Raw genomic sequence first — 26,461 nt, forward strand, 5'->3', positions numbered from 1 at the left:
GCAATTTTTTTCAGGCTCCTGAGGGGGAAAAGGTTTTGTCATGCCCTCTTAACAACTGTCTTGGTATGTTTGGACCATGATAGTTCGTTGGTGATGTGGACACCAAGGAACTTGAAACTCTCGACCCACTCCACTACAGCCCCATCGATGTTAATGGGGGCCTGTTCGGCCCGCATTTTCCTGTAGTCCACGATCAGCTCATTTGTCTTGCTCACATTGAGGCAGAGGTTGTTGTCCTGGCACCACACTGCCTGTTCTCTGACCTCCTCCCTATAGGCCATCTCATCGATGATTGTCGATGATCAGGCCTACCACTGTTGTGCGTCAGCAAACTTAATGATGGCATTGTGTTTGGCCACGCAGTCGTGGGGGAACAGGGAATACAGGAGGGGACTAAGTACACACCCCTGAGGAGCCCCAGTGTTAAGGATCAGCGTGGCAGACGTGTTGTTGCCTACTCTTACCACCTGGGGGCGGCCCATCAGGAAGTCCAGGATCCAGTTGCAGAGGGTGGTGTTTAGTCCCAGAGTCCTTAGCTTAGTGATGAGCTTTGTGGGCACTATGGTGTTGAATGCTGAGCTATAGTCGATGAACAGCATTCTCACATAGGTGTACATGTTGTCCAGGTGAGAAAGGGCGGTGTGGAGTGCGATTGAGATTGCGTCATCTGTGGATCTGTTGGAGTGGGTCTAGGGTGTCCAGGAGGATGCTGTTGATGACCAGCCTTTCAAAGCACTTCATTGCTACCGACGTGAGTGCCACGGGGCGGTAATCATTTAGGCAGGTTACCTTCACTTTCTTGGGCACAGGGACTATGGTGGTCTGCTTGAAACATGGAGGTATTACAGACTCGGTCAGGGAGAGGATGAAAATGTCAGTGAAGACCCGCTGACATTGGTCCGCGCATGCTTTGATTACACGTCCTGGTAATCCATGTGGCCCAGCGGCTTTGTGAATGTTGACCTGTTTAAAGGTTTTGTTCACATCGGCTACCAAGAGCGTTATCACATAGTCATCCAGAACAGCTGGTGCTCTTGTGCATGCTTCAGTGTTTCTTGCCTCGAAGCGAGCATAAAAGGCATTTAGCTCGTCTGGTAGGCTCGCATCACTGGCCAGCTCACGTCTGGGTTTCCCTTTGTAGTCCATAATAGTTTAAGCCCTGCCACATCCGACGAACGTCAGAGCCGGTGTAGTAGAATTCAATCTCAATCCTGTATTGACGCTTTGCTTGTTTGATGGTTCATCTGAGGGCATAGCGGGATTTCTTATAAGCGTCCGGACTAGACTACAACTCCTTGAAAGCGGCAGCTCTTGCCTATAGCTCAATGAGGATGTTGCCTGTAATCCATGGCTTCTGGTTGGGATATGTATGTACAGTAGCTATGGGGACAACGCCATCGATGCACTTATTGATGAAGCCGATGACTGAGGTGGTGTGTTCTTCAATGCCATTGGATGAATCCCAGAACATATTCCAGTCTGTGCTAGCAAAACAGTCCTGTAGTGTAGCATCCGCGTCATCTAACCACTTCCGTTTTGAGCGAGTCACTGGTACTTCCTGGTTTAGTTTTTGCTTGTAAGCAGGAATCGGGAGGATAGAATTGTGGTCAAATTTTACAGAGGGAGGGAGACAGCTTTATATGCGTCTCTGTGTGTGGAGTAAAGGTGGACTAGGATTATTTTTCCCTGCCTGCACATGTGACATGCTGGTAAAATTTGGTAAAACTGATTTAAGTTTGCCTGCATCAAAGTTCCCTGCAACTAGGAACACCACTTCTGGGTGAGCATTTTCTTCTTTGCTTATGGCCTTATAGAGTTGGTTGAGAGCGGTCTTGTTTGAGAGTGCCAGCTTCACTTTGTGTCGGTAAATAGACGGATACGAATAATACAGATGAGTATTATATGATGGCAATTTGCATATACTCCAGAATGTTATGAAGAGTGATCAGATGAATTGCAATTAATTGCAAAGTCCTTCTTTGCCATGCAAATGAACTGAATCCCCCCAAAACATTTCCACTGCATTTCAGCCCTGCCACAAAAGGACCAGCTGACATCAAGTGGTTCTCTTGTTAACACAGGTGTGAGTGTTGACGAGGAAAATGCTGAAGATCACTCTGTCATGCTGATTGAGTTCAAATAACAGACTGGAAGCTTCAAAAGGAGGGTGGTGCTTGGAATCATTGTTCTTCCTCTGTCAACCATGGTTACCTGCAAGGAAACACGTGCCGTCATCATTGCTTTGCACTAAAAGGGCTCCACAGGCCAGGATATTGCTGCCAGTAAGATTGCACCTAAATCAACCATTTATCGGATCATCAAGAACTTCAAGGAGAGCGGTTCAATTGTTGTGAAGAAGGCTTCAGAGCGCCCAAGAAAGTCCATCAAGCGCCAGGACCGTCTCCTAAAGGTGATTCAGCTGCGGGATTGGGGCACCACCAGTACAGAGCTTGCTCAGGAATGGCAGCAGGCAGGTGTGAGTGCATCTGCACACACAGTGAGGCAAAGACTTTTGGAGGATGGCCCAGTGTGAAGAGGGGCAGCAAAGAAGCCACTTCTCTCCAGGAAAAACATCAGGGACAGACTGATATTCTGCAAATGGGATTGGACGGCTGAGGACTGGGGTAAAGTCATTTTCTCTGATGAATCTCCTTTCCGATTGTTTGGGGCATTCGGAAAAAAAGCTTGACCGGAAAAGACAAGGTGAGCGCTACCATCAGTCCTGTGTCATGCCAACAGTAAAGTATCTTGAGACCATTCATGTGTGGGGTTGCTTCTCAGCCAAGGGAGTGGGCTCACTCACAATTTTGCCTAAGAACACAGCCATGAATAAAGAATGGTACCAACACATCCTCAGAGAGCAACTTCTCCCAACCATCCATGAACAGTTTGGTGACGAACAATGCCTTTTCCAGCATGATGGAGCCTCTTGCCATAAGGCAAAATTGATAACTAAGTGGCTCGGGGAACAAAACATCGATATTTTGGGTCCATGGCCAGGAAACTTCCCAGACCTTAATCCCATTGAGGACTTGTGGTCAATCCTCAAGGCCGGTGGACAAACAAAAACCCACAAATTCTGACAAACTCCAAGCATTGATTATGCAAGAATGGGCTGCCATCAGTCAGGTTGTGGCCCAGAAGTTAATTGACAGCATGCCAGGGCGGATTCCAGGAGTCTTGGAAAAAGAAGGGTCAACACTGCAAATATTCACTCTTTGCATCAACTTCATGTAAATTGTCAATAAAAGCCTTTGACACTTATGAAATGGTTATAATTATACTTCAGTATTCCATAGTAACATCTGACAAAAATATCAAAAGACACTGAAGCAGCAAACTTTGTGAAAATTAATATTTGTGTCATTCTCAACATTTTTGGCCACGACTGTATATTGTCAGTTTCTTTGTTCAGCCACGTCTCGGGGAAACATAAGATGTTTTTAATGTCCTGTTGGTAGGATAATCTTAATAGTAGGTCATCAATTTTATTTTCTAACGATTGCACGTTAGCAAGAAGAATGGAAGCTATTGGGAGTTTACTCGCTTTTCTACGGATTCTCAGAAGTCCCTGCTCTGCGTCCCCATTTCCGGTGTCTTTTATTCGCGGAAAAGGTGTGGATCTGGTCCGGTTCCAGGGAAAGCAGGATATCCTTCTCATCGGACTCATTAAAGGAAAAAGTTTCTTCCAGTCCGCGGTGAGTGATCGCTTTTCTGATGTCTAGAAGTTATTGTCGGTCTCAACCCCTCTGCGCACGGAACCCGCTAGCGGGCTGAAATTCCACAACATACGGTGATCGCTACATAAATAGTCATATTAAACATTCATGAAAATACAAGTGTCTCACATGTATCGAAAGCCTAGAATCTTGCTAATCCAACTGCATTGTCAGATCTAAAAAAGGATTTACTGCGAAAGGATACGATGCGATTATCTGAGCATAGAGCCCCATAAAAAAATAAAACATTTAAACAGCACAGGCGTAACATAATCACAAACTGCATTAAAATAAATTGTTTACCTTTAATGATCTTCGTCTGTTTGCAATTCCAATGCTCATTGTTACACAATGAATGATCTTTTATTTGATCAAATTTGTTTTTATAGCCTAACACGAAACATTATGTGAACCGCTTGTGTCGTGAATTCCGTCTCATTCCATTTTTGATGACACATTCCAGGTAAATAATCCACACAGAACATGACTTTTCCAGTCATGTTTGGTTTCACTGCAATCAACTGGTTTGTTTGTAACACAATCAAACCTGATGGGCCATTTCGCGGGGCGTATTGACTGAAAGAAACCGATTTGAAGACAAGTCATGACATCATTGTGCACCAATGATTTGCCCGCTGTTTCATTGATTGACTGTCTTTTAACCCAATGACCACTGATCGTCTTGAAATCTAGCTGGGTAGATAGCCAATGAGTTGAGCTAAACGGCAATACGCCATGTTTATGTGTTGCAAGACCAACCCATGTAGTAAGCTTCAGCGTAAAGTGAGTCATTCGCTGTTGAAGTTTCATACCGGAAGAAGCTACGCATATTACGCACTGCAGTGTTTGGTGAATGCGCAGATTCAGCTGTTTATATATCAATCATTATGGCGACTAAGTCAGGGAAAGCTAAATCTAAGTCTAGCTATACAGATGTACACACAATTTTAGAATAAATTGATTGGGAAGGTGAGACAGAGATTGTTGAAGGACGCTTCATTTAGCGATTGTGGAGGAATATTTTTTGAACGGGAGAGGACATCGTTTTGGACTGGTAAGTTCTTATCATGCTAATGCCCTTGTTTGAAATTAATAATATAAAATATTATTTGTGATTTATTTTATTTTATTTAGAAGCAATATATAAACATGCAATGTCATGAAATGTGAGATGCGTGTGTCTGCCGCCCCACCCCAACCCACATGAAATAGCCTATTTGAGGCTGTTGAGGAGAGGGCAGGACCACATCAATGGCCAAAGTGAAATGGAGACAGTAGATACAGCTGGTCTGTTGTAATATAATAAAGGCAGTAGATCTAGCTGGTCTGTCATAATATAATAGAGACAGTAGATCTAGCTGAAATGTCATAATATAAAAGAGACAGTAGATCTAGCAGGTAATAATAATATTATAATATATTCAACTGTCAACCTTCAACTCTCTATATATATCTGTTTATTATACCTGTTGATACAGGGCTCATATGTGAAACTATTCTAACTGAACTTTTTCTTTCACAGTGACACTGACTCCGAATGGGAGTCTTATCCGGTGTCCTGGGTGAATTTAGGAGGACCATGCGAGGACCATGCGTCAGGACTACCTGGCATGATGACTCGACTCCTTGCTGTCCCCAGTCCACCTGGCCTTGCTGCTGTTCAAGTTTCAACTGTTCTGCCTTCGGCTATGGAACCCTAAACTGTTCATTTTTACTCTTGAGGTGCTGTCCTGTTGCACCCTCTACAACCACTGTGATCTCCACCCGGCACAGCCAGAAGAGGACTGGCCACCCCTCAGAGCCTGGTTCCTCTCTAGGTTTCTGCCTTTCTAGGGAGTTTTTCCTAGCCACCCTGCTTCTACACCTGCATTGCTTGCTGTTTGGGGTTTTAGGCTGGGGCTATATAAATAGATTTGATTTGATAGAGGACTGAGGGTCTTCCAAATATTGAAAGTGTGTAAATAGTTACCCATTTTATTTTGTAAATGTATATATATATTTTTTCATATATTTTTTAATCAATTTTTTTTTTTTTTTTCCAACAAACAAAAAAATATTTCATTTTTTTTCTCAATTCTTTGGGGGGGGGCGTGTTAGAATACCATTTTGGTATTTTGTATATAGTTATTTGTTTCAAAATGTATACCTTCACCAATTTGGCCACTTGGGTACATTTGGGCTACTTGTGTGAGTACTGTTGCCCTCTTATATTTTTCACTGAAATTGTCCCCATCTGAATGTTTGTTTTATCTTGTTCATTTTAAAGATGATGATACAAAAATAAAAAACGTATGGTTTCTTTCATTGTTTTATCTAAACCAGATGTATTGTGTGTTATTCTCCTACATTCAATTCACATTTCCACAAACTTCAGAGTGTTTTCTTTCAAATGGTACCAAGAATATGCATATCCTTGGTTCTGTGCCTGAGCTACAGGCTGTTAGATTTGGGTATGTCTTCAGGTGGAAATTGCACAAAGTAGGGGGGGAGCTGCAAGAGGTTTTAAGAGACGGTAGCAGCAACATTATGCACACAATAAGTTAAAAAATAACTTATACCAAATACTTTTTTTTTTACAAAATTGCACAATTGGTTGGGAGAATGTAGAACGTCAGCCATGTTCTTCGGCACCATCTTCCAGTGTGCATGTGACATATAACTTAAAACTTGAAAACGCACACTCAGAAGCGTAGTAAAGAGTTGTAGTAGAATATGAATATCAATGATGTTCCAATTTCTTTGGTAGTTTGTGGCTTCTGAAGCCAGAAGAAAGACCACTTCTTCTTTCCTATTCAGTAGAATTGACATTCTGTTCAGAAAAAAGAAGTGATATTCTGTGTGTGAGCATGTGTGTGCGCATTCATGTGTCCATGACTTACTTGACTTAAAGGGGAACTGCACCTGCTGATTTGGCCTAGTTTTTTTTTGCTTTCTCCTCAAGAAATGGGGGTGGCCAGCAAGAAATCCTTGCCAACACCTAGACACACCCATCTGTCAGAACCTTGCCCGCAGCTGTTTCCCCCCACTCAATCACAGCAAACAAACCTCCTGCCGATTGAGTTCATTTAGATTTTCTAAACTAAGTGTTTTGATAACTTCCTGACCAGGTTAGGTGATCTTTTTGTGATGTTCTGGGGACATCCTAGCAAATAATTGTTGTTTGCAGGGCTGTTGCTGGCACAATGTCTGTGGTTAAGTCAGGTGGAGGCTTGTTTGGAATTTCCTCAAAGTGTTATCTCCAGCACTCCATTTCTTGGGATTTTTTGGTAAGAGGGTTTCCCGTTTATCTCTAATGGGGTGGCTTCGGCTCCTGTTCTTCCCAGCCAGCTGTCCGGTGATCTTGTACAGCTCCTTGGAATTTTGTTGCTTTGGCTGCTGCCTCCACCTCGCTAGCAAGCTGTTCCTTGTGTGCTTTCTTTTCCCTCTTTCTGACCAACTTATTTCTATGTCTGTATTCCTGCTGCAGACTTCCTCTCTTGGTGTCATCCATTTCCCAGTTGAGTTTGGTCTCCCTCCTTGCCTCTATTTTTTTCCAGGTGTCATCTGACACTTGTCTTTTCCCACTAAGACTGACTTTGCATAGATCCATTGTTGAGGGAAAATGTACTTGATACGATTGGGATGTTTTGTTGTCTCACTTAGCTATCTTAAGATGAATACACTAATTGTAAGTTGCTCTGGCTAAAAGCGTCTGCTAAATGACTAAAATGTACCTGTGATTGTCTTTTCTCCTAACTTCCCTGTGGCCTTGTACTTCTTCGCCAGTTCTTGTGATGGCATTCTTGCATCTTGACCACTTGTCATCTATGTTTTCTCCCAATACTCAAAATATTTGAGATACAGTATTCCCCGTTCCTGGCGTATCTGGCTATTTTGTACTTTTCTCGTCTCAAATCGCCCCTGCGTCCAACTGCCAACCTTCCTCTTCACTGCCAACTTCATCCTGTATTATCCTATCGGGGTGATAGTCAGTCGATGTCGGGCCCCTCTTTTGACTGACATCCAGGAGCAGTCTCCTCCATTTCCTGGTTATTGTTATGTGATCAATCAGTTTTTTTGTGGGCCAGGCATACCCATGTGGCTTTGTGGGTGGGTTTTTGTGGGAAGAGACTTCCTCAAATTGTTCGTTAAAAGTAATTTCCTCACCATCTTAAATAAGCATGCCCCTTTCAATAAAATGTAGAGCTAAGAACAGATTTTGCCCTTGGTTCACTCCAGACCTGACTGCCCTCGACCAGCACAAAAACACCCTGTGGCGTACTGCACTAGCATCGAATAGTCCCCACGATATGCAACTTTTCAGGGAAGTCAGAACCAATACACACAGTCAGTTAGGAAAGCAAAGGCTAGCTTTTTCAAACAGAAATGTGGCATTCTGTAGCTCTAACTCCAAAAAGTTCTGGGACACTGTCAAGTCCATGGAGAATAAGAGCACCTCCTCCCAGCTGCCCACAGCACTAAAGCTAGGAAACACTGTCACCGCCGATAAATCCATGCTAATTGAGAATTTCAACAAGCATTTCTCTACGGCTGGCCATGCCTTCCTCCTGGCTACCCCAACAGCTCCCCCGCAGCAACTTGCCCAAGCCTCCCCAGCATCTCCTTCACCCAAATCCAGATGGCAGATGTTCTGAAAGAGCTGCAAATAATGGACCTGTACAAATCAGCCGGGCTGGACAATCTGGACCCTCTCTTTCTAAAATTATCCGCCGCCATTGTTGCAACCCCTATTACTAGTCTGTTCAACCTCTCTGTTCAACCTCGTCCAGGATTCCTAAAGATTGGAAAGTTGCTGCGGTCATCCCCCTCTTCAAAGGGGGTGACACTCTAGACCCAAACTGTTACAGACCTATATCCATCCTGCCCTACCTTTCTAAAGGCTTCGAAAGCCAAGTTAACAAACAGATCAGTGATCATTTTGAATCCCACTGTACCTTCTCCGCTGTGCAATCCGGTTTCCGAGCTGGTCACCGGTGCACCTCAGCCACGCTCAAGGTACTAAACTATATCATAACCGCCATCGATAAAAGACCATACATAACCGCCATCGATAAAAGACAATGCTGTGCTGTCAGACTTCAACAATGCTCACGTTGTATCTTCTCATCTCTCTAGCTAGTTGTGACAGCTTTCCTGTCTGGTAAAATGTTCTGACATTCCAGCATCCAATTCTCATTCTTGACTGTTCTTTCAGTTGAGTTTGGGCACCCTTTTAGAGTAGTCTGTTCGGCTAAGGTGAGGTGAGGTTGTGTTTCCGTAGTTTTGCTTTCTGAAATAGTTTTTGAACAACTGAATGGGTGACTAGACATTTTCAAACTACCAGATCTTTGGTAACTTTCAAGGATTTTATGCAATCTGTCACAAGACGGGTACTTCAGATTTTCACAGGTGTCTGTAATTACCTCTAACCCTCTGTGGCCTTTTCACATGTAAAATATAAGTAATTAAATAAGATTATCCCAAAAATTACCAGTTACAATAGATTGCCATAGATTTTCTGTTAATTACCAAAATAACCAAAGATTCCGGTAACTGTGGTAAATTACCAGTAGCTTCGCAACCCTTCCCAGGCTGCTGTGCCCACTGTTATCTTCAATGGTCATAGATCATTTTCCTTTGTAAGGCTCCATGATCAATAGGCGGACTGTGCTTCGTCTGACCCCTCACCCTAGACCTGTCCGGTTTGGTCAGAACTGCTGGGAGTTATCTCCCACCTGCATAGCTCTGAGGGGTCGTTGAGGTACATAAGCCCCTCACCACGACAAGGTGACAGTCCCAGAGGAGGGCCACTCGTCCACACGTGTGTATGACTGAATGCGTGTCTACCCTTTGTCTCTTCCCTACAGGTCGTGTAGGAACACCCCACTTCATGGCCCCAGAGGTGGTGAAGAGGGAGCCTTATGGTAAGCCAGTAGATGTGTGGGGCTGTGGCGTCATCCTCTTCATCCTGCTCTCTGGCTGCCTGCCCTTCTACGGCACAAAGGAACGCCTGTTTGAAGCCATCTGCAGAGGCAAATACAAGGTAGTAGTTGATTTACAAAACGCCACCACACAATGATGTGTACAATAATAACTCCAGTCTGTGCCTATGGTATTAGTAGCCTTACCCCACCTGAAAATGTGTGTGTGCTTTTCTCTCTCTCTGTGTGCGTGTGTCTCTCCAGTTAAACCCCAGGCAATGGGGCCATATCTCGGAGAGCGCTAAAGACCTGGTGAGACGGATGCTCATGCTGGACCCTGCAGAGAGAATCACTGTCTACGAGGCACTCAACCACCCCTGGCTCAAGGTACACACACACACACACACACACACTGTCTGCCTCAAACTCCACTGGATCACAGCATACTGTAAATGATGGTGCATTATGTGAACATTTGGGGGGGGGTGTATTTCAAATGGTACTGTAATTCCACCCCACAGAATACAGTACCGTATTTTTACAGTGGCAAACATGTTTTGACCACGAGTGGATGCATCGTATTGTTGTGTGGCTCGAGGCTGTATCTGTTGCACCCATTCGGGAAAGGGCTGTACAAAGTTAACTGGTATGTTGTATTATGGGAGCATTGATGTATTTACAGTACATTATAAGGTATTGTACTGTGCCATTACACAGTACTTGCTTTGGTACTGTAATATGGAATACAGTCACTTGCCAGTGAGCTGCCTGTAAGTTACTGTCAAATTCACTGCAACCACTTTACAGTGCACACACACACACACACAGCCTTGTACAGCTAACCTTGTGGGGACACACAATTCAGTCCCATTCAAAATCCTAACCCTAACCTGTTCTCTTACCCTAACCTTACCCCTAACACTAGATCCTAACCCTAAAACTAACCTTAGCTCCTAACCCTTAAAATAATTATAACACTAATTCTAACCTTAACCCTAAACCCACTAGAAATAGCATGTTGACCTCATGGGGACTAACAAAATGTCCGCAGTTGGTCAAATGATTGTTAGTTTACTATTCTTGTGGGGACTTCTGGTCCCCAAAATAATAGTTAAACATGTCCACACACACACACACATTGTCTTCTTGGGATACCGAAAGGCTAGTAAAGTGAGATTGTGATTGTATTGATCAGGAGAGAGACCGTTATGCCTATAAGATCCATCTGCTAGAGACGGTGGAACAGCTGAGGAAGTTCAACGCCAGGAGAAAGCTCAAGGTAAAGCTCCCCAAATTCTACTCTCCTTTTCTAGTTGGAATGACAATAGGAGTGTTCATGTTTTAAAACATTTGGTGCTGACAGGGAAGATGGTTTGTCTAACTGTCTCTGTCTCAGGGAGCCGTACTGGCAGCAGTCTCCAGCCACAAGTTTAACTCCTTCTACGGAGATCCACCAGAGGAGATGCCTGACTTCTCTGAAGACCCCACATCCTCGGGTAGGAGTAACATACACACACACACACACGTTTGCACGTGCACACACACAATTATTTACAACTCTGGGTTCCTGTTTCCCGGGCACCGATGATGTCGATTAAGGCAGTCCCCCGCACCTCTCTGATTCAGAGGGGTTGGATTAAATGCGGAAGACACATTTCAGTTGAATACATTCAGTTGTACAACTGCCGAGGTATCTACCTTTGTCTTATGTCTTTTTCAATATATTGTTTTCACAAAGAAAATATCTTCTCTAGTGCTCTAACTCTTACACCGGCTTCTGAGACGTCATCCTGGAGAGCGACTGTACTGGGCTTGCAGGCTTTTATTCCAGCCCAACACTTGATTAAACATTATCTGTAAAACATGGACTCTACTGAAGACATACACACACAGCACCTCTGAAATCTTTGGATGGGCTGCACTGTTTTCAGAGAATGTTTCAGCCACAATTCTAGTTATTCTTTACCGTTGTTGTGTCCATGTAGTCCCTGTATGAGGATGATAACTCCGTTTGTCTCAATGTAAACTCTGTATTGTTTGTGTTAATGCTGCCTTCCTGATAGGACTACTTGCAGCAGAAAGTAGGTATCCCTCCTCTAGGTATATACTGCTCTGTGTGTTCTGTATCTGTCTGTGTTGTCCCTAGTTCTCCAGCAATCAACTCTCACACACCTAGATCCTGCCTGCGTGTGCTTTGTGTCCATTTGTTTTGTCTTGCATTATTTGGCCCTTTTTTCCCATTTCCTGTTCAATGTATTCTCTTTTATTGTACTGTTGCCTACATAACTGTCTTACTGATTATGGATGGTCTGTTTTGACGTGCGTGTGTGCGTGTGTGTGTGTGTGTGTGTGTGTGTACAGGGGCTGTGTCTCAGGTGCTGGACAGTCTTGAGGAGATCCATGCGTTGACCGACTGCAGTGAGAAAGATATGGACTTCCTACACAGTGTCTTCCAAGACGAGCATCTACACACACTACTAGATGTGAGTAGACACACACACACACACACACACACAGAATGAGACCAACACATAGGCAGACATACTGCTAGTCGGGCCACTAAAATGTAAGTCAGACAGATGTGGTGTTTCTGTCATTAGATGACGATCAGCACCAGCTGTCATTGAGTCATCTTTAACCTCCTCTCTCTGACTGACTGACTCATGTCTATGGCGGAGGGGAGTTTAGCTGGAGGTCAGACACTCAGAAACTTGATCAGCTGACTCCCACGGCTGTCTGCTTCTGACAGGCTCAGTCTGCCTCTGACTGCTCCATTCCAATACTCTTAACTCTAGCTGACTACATTAACGGCTCATTTCCTTTAGCTAGCTAGCTATCTAGCCCGTTTGTAGACACCTTCCCTTGTTGACATGAAAATAAGTGAATATATGTGGGAGAAAGATTGTGCAAACCCCATATAGTTTATCAGAGGGTTATGTGGAGTTATAAGCATGTTGTCATGTTGTTCTTACAGAAAGAGAAGTGGAAGATGGACAGATTAGTCTCTCACTCACTCTCTCTGTCCCTGTCCCTCTCTCTTGCCAGTGTTTTCTGTGTTTTGTCTGTCACCCAGAACTCATAGCAGCCAGCCAAATAACAAACCTCTCTGCTCCAGAGGGCACCAGCAGCTCACTGCCAAAACACACACACACACACCCTGCAGAGGAAACTATGCTGCACTCATGATTTCATGCCACATTAGGAGAGAAGCTGTGTGTGTGTGTGTGTGTGTGTGTGTGTGTGTGTGTGTGTGTTACTGAAAGCTATCTGGCTGGGGGAAACCGGGTTTTACTAAAGGGCTTACTTTGAGGCCTGTTGACTCTAAAAACTCTTATCTTAATCCTGAAGGGGTCTTGGTAACACTTGAATCACACTCTTCATCACAAAGTATAACAGCTTATGCAACTTCTGGCAACTGACTTGACAGTCATAACACAAACTGTTATCTAGGTTGGTTGTGTGTGTGCGCGCGCATTCATGCGTTTTATGAACTTATAAGGCCTACAATATCTTAAGTTGAGGATGTGAGGTTTGGAGGGGGTTGGGAAAGGGAGTTAACAAATAGAGTGTTAGAAAAGGGTTAGTGGAAAAGGAAGGAAGGGGGAGGATGAGGCAGTTGCTTACGGACCCTGCCCCATTTGCCAGGGGCTGAATGGGTCAAGAAGAGAAAGAGAGGAAGACTTGTCTCCAACTCTCTCTCCCTAGGAAGGCCTTTCACTAGAAACCTGTTGCTGCAGATGCCCATTAGAGAGAGCAAGAGAGATCACACTGCTGCACTGAAAATTGAAAGAAAGAGGAGACCCAGACTCCATCACTGAAGAGAGAGAGAGACTTCTGCACTGAAAAGAGAGTGAACAATGGGTGCTATTGTCAGGCCTTAGCCCCTTTCACTGCTGTGTGACTCCAGACTCCTGCAGTAGGGTATCTGTGAGTACATCTGTAGGGCTGATGTTACCATCCTCTCCACTCGCACACAGAGAGGCTCAGGGAAACTACAGATCCACGGGAAACGGAATGGATGTACTGTAACAGTAGCCTAGTCTGGATGCTAAGCTAGCTTAGAGCTTGTTGTGCATATTCTCTTCTGGGTTAGGGTGTTTGGGTACTGCTTGGGACCTAGTTGGTGAGTCGGTCTTGTTGTTTCAGTGTGTGTGTGTGTGTGTGTGAGTGTGTGTCAGTGGTCCTTACTTGGGATGGAGTAAGGCTTTTATTTCACTCCTTTTAGGCAGAACATTGTTGACTGTAACTTCAGACAACAGTTTGACAGTTAGGCAAATGAGTGATATGTTAAATGACAATATTTTAAGGTATGTATATACACTTGTTTCTGAAAATGTCAAGTTTTAATAAGCAATCTGTAAGATCTTTTATAATGGTAGCATTAGTAGTTTGAAGTAAGTGCCAAGTGTAAAGTTCATCCAGTATGTCCTACAGTCTATACTTGAGGCAGTTTTATAAGACAGTCTGTATCGTCACACCTAAACATTGCAAGCAGATCTGAAAATAGAATTTCCTGTTAGCTACCGAGACTTCATACACCTACTCAAAATGAAGCAGGCACTGTGTGTGCCTTGGTGGGTGTCATTGTGTGGGTGGGTGTGGTTTCTATGACCCTGCAGATGGCTATGTCAGCAGTTGTAAAACAGCAGTTGTAAAACCACAGTGCACTCCTTTTATCATTTTATCGTTATTTGAATTGATTACTTCAGATTTTTCACCCCAGCACCCCTACTTCCCGCAGCTATGCCCCGTGTCATGACAAAAATACTCCCGAATGCATCTTTTTTTTAAATTTTTTTTTTTTTAGATTCTAGCTTTTGTTTTGGTTATTGTTAGTTCTCAAAGATCTTATTGAAAAAATATACATGATCCTTTCTACATACTTTATATCTGGGTTTTACTTGTTTAAGTTTACACTGAAAACGCTTTTCCATCACTGTACTGTTTGAACATGGGCGGCCCAAAGAAAACACTTATGCGGACCGCCAAGACTTTTCTATGCAGAAAAAACCCTGGACCCTGGTTCTCATGTCAGCCTTCCACAGTAGGAGCGGACAGAGAAAGACAGAGCCTCTGAACTTTCCCAGGAACAGCAGGTGTCTAGTGCTCAGCCTCCCCATGCACTCCCCACACATACATCACACAGGCATCTGTCCAAACATGGTTGACTCCCACTGCAGACCCAGGCACCACAGACATCTGTCCAAACATGGTTGACTCCCACTGCAGACCCAGGCACCACAGACATCTGTCCAAACATGGTTGACTCCCACTGCAGACCCAGGCACCACAGACATCTGTCCAAACATGGTTGACTCCCACTGCAGACCCAGGCACCACAGACATCTGTCCAAACATGGTTGACTCCCACTGCAGACCCAGGCACCACAGACATCTGTTCAAACATGGTTGACTCCCACTGCAGACCCAGGCACCACAGACATCTGTCCAAACATGGTTGACTCCCACTGCAGACCCAGGCACCACAGACATCTGTCCAAACATGGTTGACTCCCACTGCAGACCCAGGCACCACAGACATCTGTCCAAACATGGTTGACTCCCACTGCAGGCCCAGGCACCACAGACATCTGTCCAAACATGGTTGACTCCCACTGCAGACCCAGGCACCACAGACATCTGTCCAAACATGGTTGACTCCCACTGCAGACCCAGGCACCACAGACATCTGTCCAAACATGGTTGACTCCCACTGCAGACCCAGGCACCACAGACATCTGTCCAAACATGGTTGACTCCCACTGCAGACCCAGGCACCACAGACATCTGTCCAAACATGGTTGACTCCCACTGCAGACCCAGGCACCACAGACATCTGTCCAAACATGGTTGACTCCCACTGCAGACCCAGGCACCACAGACATCTGTCCAAACATGGTTGACTCCCACACTGCAGACCCAGGCACCACAGACATCTGTCCAAACATGGTTGACTCCCACTGCAGACCCAGGCACCACAGACATCTGTCCAAACATGGTTGACTCCCACTGCAGACCCAGGCACCACAGACATCTGTCCAAACATGGTTGACTCCCACTGCAGACCCAGGCACCACAGACATCTGTCCAAACATGGTTGACTCCCACTGCAGACCCAGGCACCACAGACATCTGTCCAAACATGGTTGACTCCCACTGCAGACCCACCACAGACATCTGCAAACATGGTTGACACAGACATCTGTCCAAACATGGTTGACTCCCACTGCAGACCCAGGCACCACAGACATCTGTCCAAACATGGTTGACTCCCTGCACTGCAGACCCAGGCACCACAGACATCTCTGTCCAAACATGGTTGACTCCCACTGCAGACCCAGGCACCACAGACATCTGTCCAAACATGGTTGACTCCCACTGCAGACCCAGGCACCACAGACATCTGTCCAAACATGGTTGACTCCCACTGCAGACCCAGGCACCACAGACATCTGTCCAAACATGGTTGACTCCCACTGCAGACCCAGGCACCACAGACATCTGTCCAAACATGGTTGACTCCCACTGCAGACCCAGGCACCACAGACATCTGTCCAAACATGGTTGACTCCCACTGCAGACCCAGGCACCACAGACATCTGTCCAAACATGGTTGACTCCCACTGCAGACCCAGGCACCACAGACATCTGTCCAAACATGGTTGACTCCCACTGCAGACCCAGGCACCACAGACATCTGTCCAAACATGGTTGACTCCCACTGCAGACCCAGGCACCACAGACATCTGTCCAAACATGGTTGACTCCCACTGCAGACCCAGGCACCACAGACATCTGTCCAAACATGGTTGACTCCCACTGCAGACCCAGGCACCACAGACATCTCAAACATTCAGAATATTCTCCTCCTTTTCCCATCACATACTCAGGAAGGACACACACAGCAGACTTAGCATGATAATACTGTCTGAATATCACTGTGTTAGTGTTCATACAAATAACACACACATTTAGTCAAATAAGTTCACGGAAGGATAGCCACAGAATGTACATTTCTAGAAAAACGGGACCGTTCCCAGCTGTAGTTTCGACTTCTAAATGAGAAATACACATTAACTAAATGTTAGCTGTTTTTGTACCATGTTTCTGATTGTTGCCTAAACCAGCGGCTGAGAACTGCTACTTGTGATAGTACTATTGGTCTGCCTTGTGTCTCTGGCCAGGAGCTATGGGGAAATGCCTCTTTTGAAAGAGAGGTGTGTGTGTGCGTGCATGCACCTGTACATGTACGTTCTGTCTTATGTCAGCTGCTCTCCTTTGATGTCCAGAAAAATGTGTACATTATCCAACACACATTCTTATGAAGATCATGAGTTACATTTTTCTATCCCAAGTTATTTTATCGCTGACTTTTCAACCGAGCTCTCTTTTTCTCCTCTCAATAGTGTGAACAATGAACCCGACTTTTATTTGTGTCTGACACACAACTCCTCTGCTTGTCTTGGTTGGTTAGTGGAGACTACTCAACTGTGTGTACATTGTGTTTACACACTGATTCATACGCACGCACACAACCTCAACAGTTGATCTTGTATAGTCCGCTGGTTCATTGCATACAGAACCAAAGTGTTGCTCCTCTTTCAGTCTGCATCATAAACTATATAATAAATGTTCCCTACATTGTAAATCTTCTGTAGTGCTTAAATGAAAGCAAGCAATTGTCCACATTGACGAGAGCCTGGCACTAAAGACAACCGGTCATTCTGAGTACAGAGAGAAGGAACAAAATGTATCATTCAGCCATTGAAATGATTCACCATGAGCCATTCATTGTTGTTCAGTGTTGTGTGTCGTGTTGTTTCAGCTTTACGACAAGATCAACACCAAGTCCTCCCCCCAGATCAGAAACCCCTCTAGCGATGCTGTGCAGAGAGCCAAAGAGGTGAGCACACACACACACTGATATAATGTTGTGTGCTTGTCACCATGCTTGTGAAGACCTATATGATTGATCACATGATCAACTCTATCTATCACATGCTGCTTCCTATGCCTCTGCCCTGATCAGTCTTCTTTACCAACACGGCTCTAATTATTAACACATCTCTCATCACCATCATTCTACTATTCATTATGTTCACATCGCAAATAACACCCTATTTTCCATATAGTGCACTCCTTGGACCACAGCCCAATGTGGCTCTGATTAGAAGTAGTCAAAAGTAGTGCCCTATATGGGGAATAGGGTGTAATTTGAGACATCCTATCTAACTCTTCAATGCTGTTATCTACTTCCTAAGCATTCTTTGGGTATCTGCTGTTTGTTTAACATTGGGTCAATCTGGCCTGGGGTCAGATTTTGAAAGAAACAGATTAAGAAGGTATTGACCAGAAGGGTTTCTCTGATCTTGAATCAGATTCTAGGGGTCAGGTGTGTTTATAAACTGGGTCTATAGTAGGTCAGCCAACATGGCTTATTTGTTAAGAAGATTGAAGGAACAACAGCTAGTCAATATCGGAGGTAGTCATTTGATCAAGACAGTTTGAAACTACTAAACTGTCAAAGAGTGAGGCCCTGTGTTTCTTTCCAAAAGGTTTCTACCCTGAAAGAAAAGTGGACAAGGGCAGTCCGAGTGGGGGATAACAGTTTTGAAATGGAATGCATTCTATTAGATATAATACAGTGCATTCGGAAAGTATTCAGACCCCTTGACTTTTTCCACATTTTGTTACGTTGCAGCTTTATTCTAAAATGGATTAAATAGTTTTTTTCCCTCGTCAATCTACAAATTTGTTTTTGCAAATGTATTACAAATACAAAACTGATATCACATTTACGTAAGTATTCAAACCCTTTATACAATACTTTGTTGAAGCACCTTTGGCAGTGATTAAAGCCTTGTCTTACATTTACATTTAAGTCATTAGGCAGTCTTCTTCTTGGGTATGAGGCTATAAGCTTGGTTCACCTGTATTTGGGGAGTTTCTCCCATTCTTCTCTGCAGATCCTCTCAAGCTCTGTCAGGTTGGATGTGGAGCGTCGCTGCACAGCAATTTTCAGGTCTCTCCACAGATGTTCAATCAGGTTGAAGTCCGGGCTCTGGCTGGGCCACTCAAGGACATTCAGAGACTTGTCCCGAAGCCACTCCTGCGTTGTCTTGGCTGTGTGCTTAGGGTCGTTGTCCTGTTGGAAGGTGAACCTTCGCCCCAGTCTGAGGTCCTGAGAGATCTGGAGCAGGTTTTCATCAATGATCTCTCTGTACTTTGCTCTATTCATCTTTCCCTCGATCCTGACTAGTCTCCGTCCCTGACGCTGAAAAACATCCCCACATCATGATGCTGCCACCACCATGCTTCACCACCAAAAATTGATTATTCCATCAACCTCATGGCTTGGTATTTTCTCTGACATGCACTGTCAACTGTGGGACCTTATATAGACAGGTGTGTGCCTTTCCAAATCATGTCCAATCAATTTAATCGACCACAGGTGGACTCCAATCAAGTTGTAGAAACATCTCAAAGATGATCAATGGAAACTGGATGCACCTGAGCTCAATTTCGTGTCTCATAGCAAAGGGTCTGAATACTTATGTAAATAAAGTGTTTTTATTTTTTTACATATTTGCAAACATTTCTAAGAAACATTTTTTTCTTTGTCATCATGGGGTATTGTGTGTAGATTGATGACGAAAATGTTTTATTTAATCCATTTTAGAATAAGGCTGTAACGGCTGCAACATAACAAAATGTGGAAAACGTCAAGGGGTCAGAATACTTTCCGAATGCACTGTATGTAGCCTTTTCCACAAACTTAAAAGACCTATTAATTTTGCGGGTTTTCCACACCCATTGTTAGTGAAGCTATTCCACAGTCTGTTTGACCATTTATAGACCGTATTCAAATAATAACGAGCTCAGAGTGCTTGCTTATTCAAAAAGACACCCACACACACATTTCCCCGTTATTTGTTGTCTATGCTGTAGTTGTTTGTGGAACAGTGGAGTGTATTGGGGTGGGCTGTTTTGTGACCTCTGGCGCCATTACTTCCTTTATACACCATTGGTACCAAACAGCCCAGTGGCCTCACATACTCTGGTGCATAGTGTTTACCTCAAGCCAACTAGCTGCACTCACACACTCTCAATGAACCAGCCTAGAGTGGAAGTAGCTACTTAACAGGAAATGGCGAGCTGGGGTGTGTGCATCATTAGCTTGTGTATGGACTTTGACAAAACAAGCGGACGTTTTGTAAGTGTGAAATGTTTGTATTGGGCTCTTTTGTATGTGGAGGGCTATTAAAATGTATGTCTGACTAAGAAGAAGAGAGAGGGAGTGGGTGGAAAAACTACCACCGCTCTATTAACACTGGAAAAGACCTTTTAGAGCAGTGTTAGGACTCTTTATGTGGCGTTGGAGTCTAAAGGAGTTCAGTAATGAACCAACTCGAGTTGACCCAGTCTGGTCCTGGAGGGGACTTAGTCATGGCCTACTTATCGTTGTGTCTGGGTCATAGTTGTCCCTTTTTGAACTAGTCTGGTTGGATTAGGTTGTACGGAGGGAGACTGAACAGATGTGTGGGCGAGTGCATGCTTGTGTGTGTCTTTTTGATGCACGTGTGCGTGTAATGTTTCTTTAGTTGCCATACTTCCTCTAGAAGTGGGTCCTTTTATTTTGTCTCTGCTGAAATCCTTACTTTTTTCCTGAGTTCTGATCTGAGTGTCTTTCTAGTCAATGTTGTACACATTGATCCAGTATTTCACCACAGAACAAAACCTCTTCTTTCTTTCCCATCGTTGACTTAAAGGGACTTCCGCTGAATTACTCTGCTTGGCTTCCTGCTACTGATCCCCACTGGGGACACTGAAATACTCTGCTTGGCTTCCTGCTACTGATCCCCACTGGGGACACTGAAATACTCTGCTTGGCTTCCTGCTACTGATCCCCACTGGGGACACTGAAATACTCTGCTTGGCTTCCTGCTACTGATCCCCACTGGGGACACTGAAATACTCTGCTTGGCTTCCAGCTACTGATCCCCACTGGGGACACTGAAATACTCTGCTTGGCTTCCTGCTACTGATCCCCACTGGGGACACTGAAATACTCTGCTTGGCTTCCTGCTACTGATCCCCACTGGGGACACTGAAATACTCTGCTTGGCTTCCTGCTACTGATCCCCACTGGCAACACTGAAATGCTTTAAAATGATACTATACTAGCACAGATTTGACCCTCGTCTCTGTGGCTCTACTACGCGTATAGACACTAACCTTTCACCCCCCCCCCCCCCCCCTCGATGCCGTCATCTTTTACCTTTATCAAACTTTACTCCCCCGACCCCCCCCTGACATCCCCTGATCTTTGACCCAATCACCCCTGACTCCTCCTATGAGGACCAACAACATCATCAGAGGTCACATGTATAACTGTCCCTCCCTGTGTCCTCCTCCTGGTCTAAAGAGCTCCACCCAAGACGACGCAAGTGCTGCTTTGAAACACCTGGAATATGTAAGCCCCCTGACGTCTTTCACAACCCAACACACACACACACAAACAAAATAGACAGGAAAACCAGTTGGTTTTGTTTTAAAGCATTTTGGTATTTGACAGAGGGAGGCAAAGCGTAGAGCTGTCTGTGACTCTGCATACGTGAGGCTGTAGCTCAACCCAAGTAGGCTGTAGTTCAGTGTGTGAGTCCATAAAGGAGTCTGTAGTGTGGCTGTGAGTGTGTTCTCTCTAAAAGAGGTTGTAAATAGTTCTGGGTCTGTTCATGTTTTAACTCAGAATGTTGGTAATAGCCTACTAGTACTGTATGTAAACTGTTTGTATCTGTTGATTTTAGGTTTGGGTCGGAGAGGTGTGAATGTCTTTACATTGATCAGAGATGATGAGTCAATGGATACAACAGTATTGAACACACACACACACTGATTGATCAATGGCGATGGCACTGGATTCATGTTTTGCGATGAATACACACGTCATACACCTTCCATTTGCCACACAAACACACACACACACACACACCTCTATGCGCCAGGCCTCTCCGTCACCTCATTCAGCAGGCAGATGGGCCATAGCAGATGCCAAATCAAATCACTCAGAGAAGCAGGGGGCGTGATGAAGCCCTAAGGTGGACTCTGATTGGTTAAGAGAAGTCATGAGGGGGGAGTTCATGGACTGACCGATTTCAAAGTGACGATTTTACTGGTTGAAGTGATTCTAAAGGGGTGTGTTTTAGGAACTGTTGAGAGGGTATGTATGTGTGTATAATCAGGTCAGAGGTTGATGTACTGTGTCACTCAATAGTCCACACATATACTCTCCTGCGTTTGTGTGGTTGGAACAGGCATTGAGCAGGACTACTTTAACTCTACAGAAAGGCCACCTGACTGACGCCCTGCGCTGTTGTCTCTACCTTACAGGTATTGGAAGAGATCTCTTGTTACCCGGAGAACCACGACGTCAAGGAGCTCAGACGGATACTGACCCAGCCGCACTTTATGGTCAGTGAAACCACACACACACACACACCTCGACTTGGCTGTGTTTAGGCGCCATGACTGAAGATATAGCAGAGAGGGGGGAGCAGATGAAGGAAGATGGACAGAGTGGGAGGGTGGTAGAGTAAGAGAAAATATAAAAGGAAGAGGAAGGTTTATTTATGTCAATCCCCCTGTGGGATGCCGTAGGCAAGACTGAAACTCCATGCAGACAGACAGAGAGAATAGTGTGCTAAATCAGGTCCTTTACATCTCTAGAGACCCTCACAGAGAAAGAGGGGAACAGAAGAGATGGGAAGACTCCATAGGGACGTGTGTGTGTGTGTGTGTGTGTGTGTGTGTATATATGTGTGACATCAGTGACCTCCCTGGTCTTTTGTTCCCAGTGTTAAAGACAGAAAAACAGTCTCACTTCTCAAGGTGCTTTAAAAGCTTCACTGTTAATCTCATCACGTCACTGTGTCTTATCCTCCCCTCTGATCAATGAAGAGGTCAATACTACAAAGAGAGAAGGGGGGTGGGGGAAGCGGAGGAGGGAGGAGTCATCCTCTTATCACTGAGGCATTATTAATCACACACTTCCACAGGATGGATAGAGAAAGGAGAGAGAAAGAGAGAGAGAGAGCGGTGTATATGTTGGAGTTGAATTGGGACATTTGGAGGAGAAGAACATTAGATTGCAGTTGGAACGGGGGTAGAGTGAGTGATTAGTCAGGAGAGAGCGTGAGAGAAAGAAATTAGGAGAAATAGGGGTGGAGATTTTGGGGGAGAATGTGTCTGATGTAATGTGTCCATGTAGAGCGGAGCCTGTCTTGGAGGCAGGAAGAGAGAAAGTTGGGGCCTAGCACTACAGGCTGTAGTGTGGAGGGAGAGATGGAAGGGACGTTTTGGAAAGAGGGAGAGATTATGTGAGGAACAGAGCGGTCAGTGAGTCGTATCTGATTTGGGGCCAAGCTTTACCCAGTCTGACAAGAAGGGAGAGGGGATGGAGAGAGGTGGGGGTGGGGGGGGCAGAGGAGGTGAGACGAGGGAGGGAGGCACCATTAGGTACAAGCAGCCACATTCCTAGAGACACACACACACACACACACAAATGGAAAGGTATGTGTGTCCCCAGCCTGCCACCAGTCTCTCAGGAGCATGCTACAGACAGCCCAGCTTTTTCACTTCGTCTACCAGCTATTAAGACTGGTGAGGAACTAACATTCTCATTCTAACTGTTGAATTACATTTTTCTATTTTCCTCAAACTCTACTGTTGACCAGATATTCTAGAACTCTGGGTTTGACTTCAGAAATGCTTTTGTTTGGGAATTCAGTTTTTTTCTCTTGTAACTTGAGTACAGGAGTGTCTAGCTTTTAAGTACCTGTTGTAGTAGCGTAGTTTGCTGAAGGTATAATCATTTTCTGCTAACCTGAATCCTGCCTAATATAAAGTAGTTATGACACTGTTACAGCACTCGTCTATGTTGTGTCCATAGCGTTGTTCGACTGAAGTTAGCATGCACTTTATAACTGTGCTGAAATCACCTCTGACCTGGGTGTTGAGAAAGTTAGTGGTGGAATGTCACTTTAAAGCCTCTATCTGCGGGTGGGGGGGGATTAATTCTCTTCAAACCCATGAGCCTGCTCTCATTAGTGGGCTCTTGTGGTAAAGTGTGTGTGTGTGCGCACGTGCATGTGTGTGTTTTTTAACTTTCGATGAGTGTATGCACTAGGGGAAGCCAGAGGCAGGTTAGTCTTTGTTGGGGTTTTATGCTTGCATGTCTTATGACGTTCCTAGTTTTTTGGTAAAGTACCTCTCAGAAATTCTCTCTGTCATTGAATAAAGCTAGCAGTCTGTGATGGGTGTCTGTATGTAGGTTTTTAGGAGGCGGTAGGGGTGGCTTCTCCTGTCTGTGGTATGTTATGAAGCCTTCAAGAATATACCGTTTGTGTGCGAGAATCTATTACTTGCTGGGTGTCTAGGTGAGCCTTGCTGCAGACCCTTGATGACGTTCTGTCTTGCTCCCACTCCCTCCCTCCATCTCCCAATCCCCCTTCTTCTGTTCCCCTGCCTCTAGGCCTTGCTCCAGACCCATGACGTGGTGGCCCATGAGGTGTACAGTGATGAGGCTCTGAGGGTCACGCCCCCGCCCACCTCGCCCTACCTGAACGGAGAATCGCCCGAGAGCACCAACGGGGACATGGACCTGGAGAACGTGACTCGAGTACGACTGGTGCAGTTCCAGAAGAACACTGACGAACCTATGGTATGACACGAACACGGGCTATATACACACACATTGGGTCATTTGGGTTGACGTGCTCAGTGAGTAGATATATTTACTAGTCTTGATGATCCACTGATGAAAGCTCCATATCATATAAAATATTCAAGTAGATTTACCAAATATACACGGAGAACAGCCCAAAAGAAAAAAAGTCTCTATATCAGACTTAACCTGTCCTATCTGAACGGACACAGGTAGAGGACAAGACTGTAGTCTCCCCTTGAGAAACCATATTGAAGCTATCTAACAACTTGCTCAGTTGTGCACCTGGGCCTCCCACTCCTCTTTCTATTACGGCTAGTGCCAGTTTGCGCTGTTCTGTGAAGGGAGTAGTACCCAGCGTTGTACGAGATCTTTAGTTTCTTGGCAATTTCTCCGATGGAATAGCCTTCATTTCTCAGAACAAGAATAAACGAACGAGATTCAGAAGAAAGTGCTTTGTTTCTGGCCATTTTGAGCCTGTAATCGAAACCACAAATGCTGATGCTCCAGATACTCAACTAGTCTAAAGAAGGCCAGTTTTATTGCTTCTTTAATCAGAACAGTGTTCAGCTGTGCTAACATAATTGCAAATGGGTTTTCTAATGATCAGTTAGCCTTTTCAAATGATAAACTTGGATTAGTTAACACAACGTGCCACTGGAACACAGGAGTGATGATTGCTGATAGTGGGCCTCTGTACGCCTATATAGATATTCTATTTATTTTTTTATCAGCTGTTTCCAGCTACAATAGTCATTTTCAACATTAACAATGTCTACACTGTGTTTCTGATAAATTTTATGTTATTTTAATGCACAAAAAATGTGCTTTTCTATCAAAAACAAGGACATTTCTAAGTGACCCCAAACTTTTGTGTCTGTGTTTACAGCAAATCAGCAATCTGTTCGCTAGCTTACCTGACCTGTGTTGATTGACAATTTGCAATGAGAGAGCCAAGTGTGCGTTTCGCTAGCCAATCTGTTGTTGAATTACACATTTTTTGGCACGGGCGATTTTGAGACTACTATCTCTGGCTGCGTGGAGAGTAATCCACGGATTCTGTGCCACAAAATGAGTGACAAAACATTACAAAATATGGCCAGACAATTTCAAGTCAAAGTCGAGACTTGCGGCTCCAAGTCCTAGTCAATTCTCAAGTTATTTTCTATCAAGTCGAGTCTCAATCATCAAATTGTGACTTGAGTCCACAACTCTGCTCTACTCATGGACAATATGAACACATCTATAAACAAGTAATACTATATATGAAAACCTTTTTTAAGTTATTCAAGTACAAATGACCAAAGTTACCATATTACAATAGATTTTCTGTTCATTACCAAAATTACAGAAGATTCTGGTAACTTTGGTAAATTACCGGTAGCTTTGCAACCTTAGACACTGCAATTACATGCTCAAAAGCTGACTGTATTTATTATCCCGCACAGCAGTCCCACAAGCATAGTCATACACAGTCTGTTCTTATACACACATTCTATCGACTCTAGCTTTTTCTCCCTTCTCTGTCTGTGTGAGATCAGCCTAGCGCCTCAGTCCCTGAACCTGAGCTTAACCCTATACGACCTTTCCATGACCTCGATGTTTGCTGACCTCTGACCCCTGTCCTCTCTCTCCAGGGCATCACGCTGAAGATGAACGATCTGAACCACTGTATCGTAGCCAGGATAATGCACGGAGGAATGATCCACAGACAAGGTAGCGAGCCATCTCTTTCTATTACACTAGCAGCTATTACTGGTTATCAGACTATACTATTATACATTATTACTGCATATTATCACACACACGGTTCAGAACGTCTCCCCAATATGTGCACGTAGCAGGGGATATCTGGACATTACGTTAGAGCTGGGACGGTAAACCGAAAATAATGGACACCAAAATGACCACTTATCGTGAACATTTCGCTGATATCGTTCACCACGATAAATAGACTTTAGGGCCCTACTAGAGGAATGTGTTTACATGAAATAAGGTTGCTAATATGGGGATTGTTAATGGGACAATTGATAGTGTCATCAGTCCAGAGAAGTTCCGATCTGTGCAGTAGCGAGGTGTGTGGCGTAAGCAGAGGAAGAGTCATCTTTTTTAAGTTGTAA

The 26,461-nt window shown here is 44.6% G+C and overlaps 2 protein-coding genes across 24 annotated transcripts in view; both read left to right on the forward strand.

The window, feature by feature from the left end:
- The window catches only part of caska (calcium/calmodulin-dependent serine protein kinase a), a 213,291-nt gene that overhangs the window by 162,311 nt on the left and 24,519 nt on the right, over positions 1–26,461 (forward strand). For 7 of the 23 annotated variants that reach the window (XM_065014291.1, XM_065014211.1, XM_029639753.2 and 4 more), the window contains exons 7-17: positions 9,566–9,744; positions 9,884–10,006; positions 10,815–10,898; positions 11,016–11,115; positions 11,683–11,700; positions 11,981–12,102; positions 17,445–17,522; positions 21,045–21,092; positions 22,010–22,090; positions 24,150–24,338; positions 25,979–26,057. In XM_065014291.1, coding sequence (XP_064870363.1) covers positions 9,566–9,744; positions 9,884–10,006; positions 10,815–10,898; positions 11,016–11,115; positions 11,683–11,700; positions 11,981–12,102; positions 17,445–17,522; positions 21,045–21,092; positions 22,010–22,090; positions 24,150–24,338; positions 25,979–26,057 — 1,101 coding nt within the window. The remainder of the gene's footprint in view (positions 1–9,565; positions 9,745–9,883; positions 10,007–10,814; positions 10,899–11,015; positions 11,116–11,682; positions 11,701–11,980; positions 12,103–17,444; positions 17,523–21,044; positions 21,093–22,009; positions 22,091–24,149; positions 24,339–25,978; positions 26,058–26,461) is intronic. The other 16 variants (XM_065014544.1, XM_029640041.2, XM_029640471.2 and 13 more) reach the window with 6 other exon arrangements.
- The window catches only part of rpl8 (ribosomal protein L8), a 217,323-nt gene that overhangs the window by 123,861 nt on the left and 67,001 nt on the right, over positions 1–26,461 (forward strand). The gene's annotated exons all lie outside the window — the stretch shown is intronic.

Source organism: Oncorhynchus nerka, linkage group LG1, assembly GCF_034236695.1.
Source record: "Oncorhynchus nerka isolate Pitt River linkage group LG1, Oner_Uvic_2.0, whole genome shotgun sequence".
NCBI lineage: Eukaryota > Metazoa > Chordata > Actinopteri > Salmoniformes > Salmonidae > Oncorhynchus > Oncorhynchus nerka.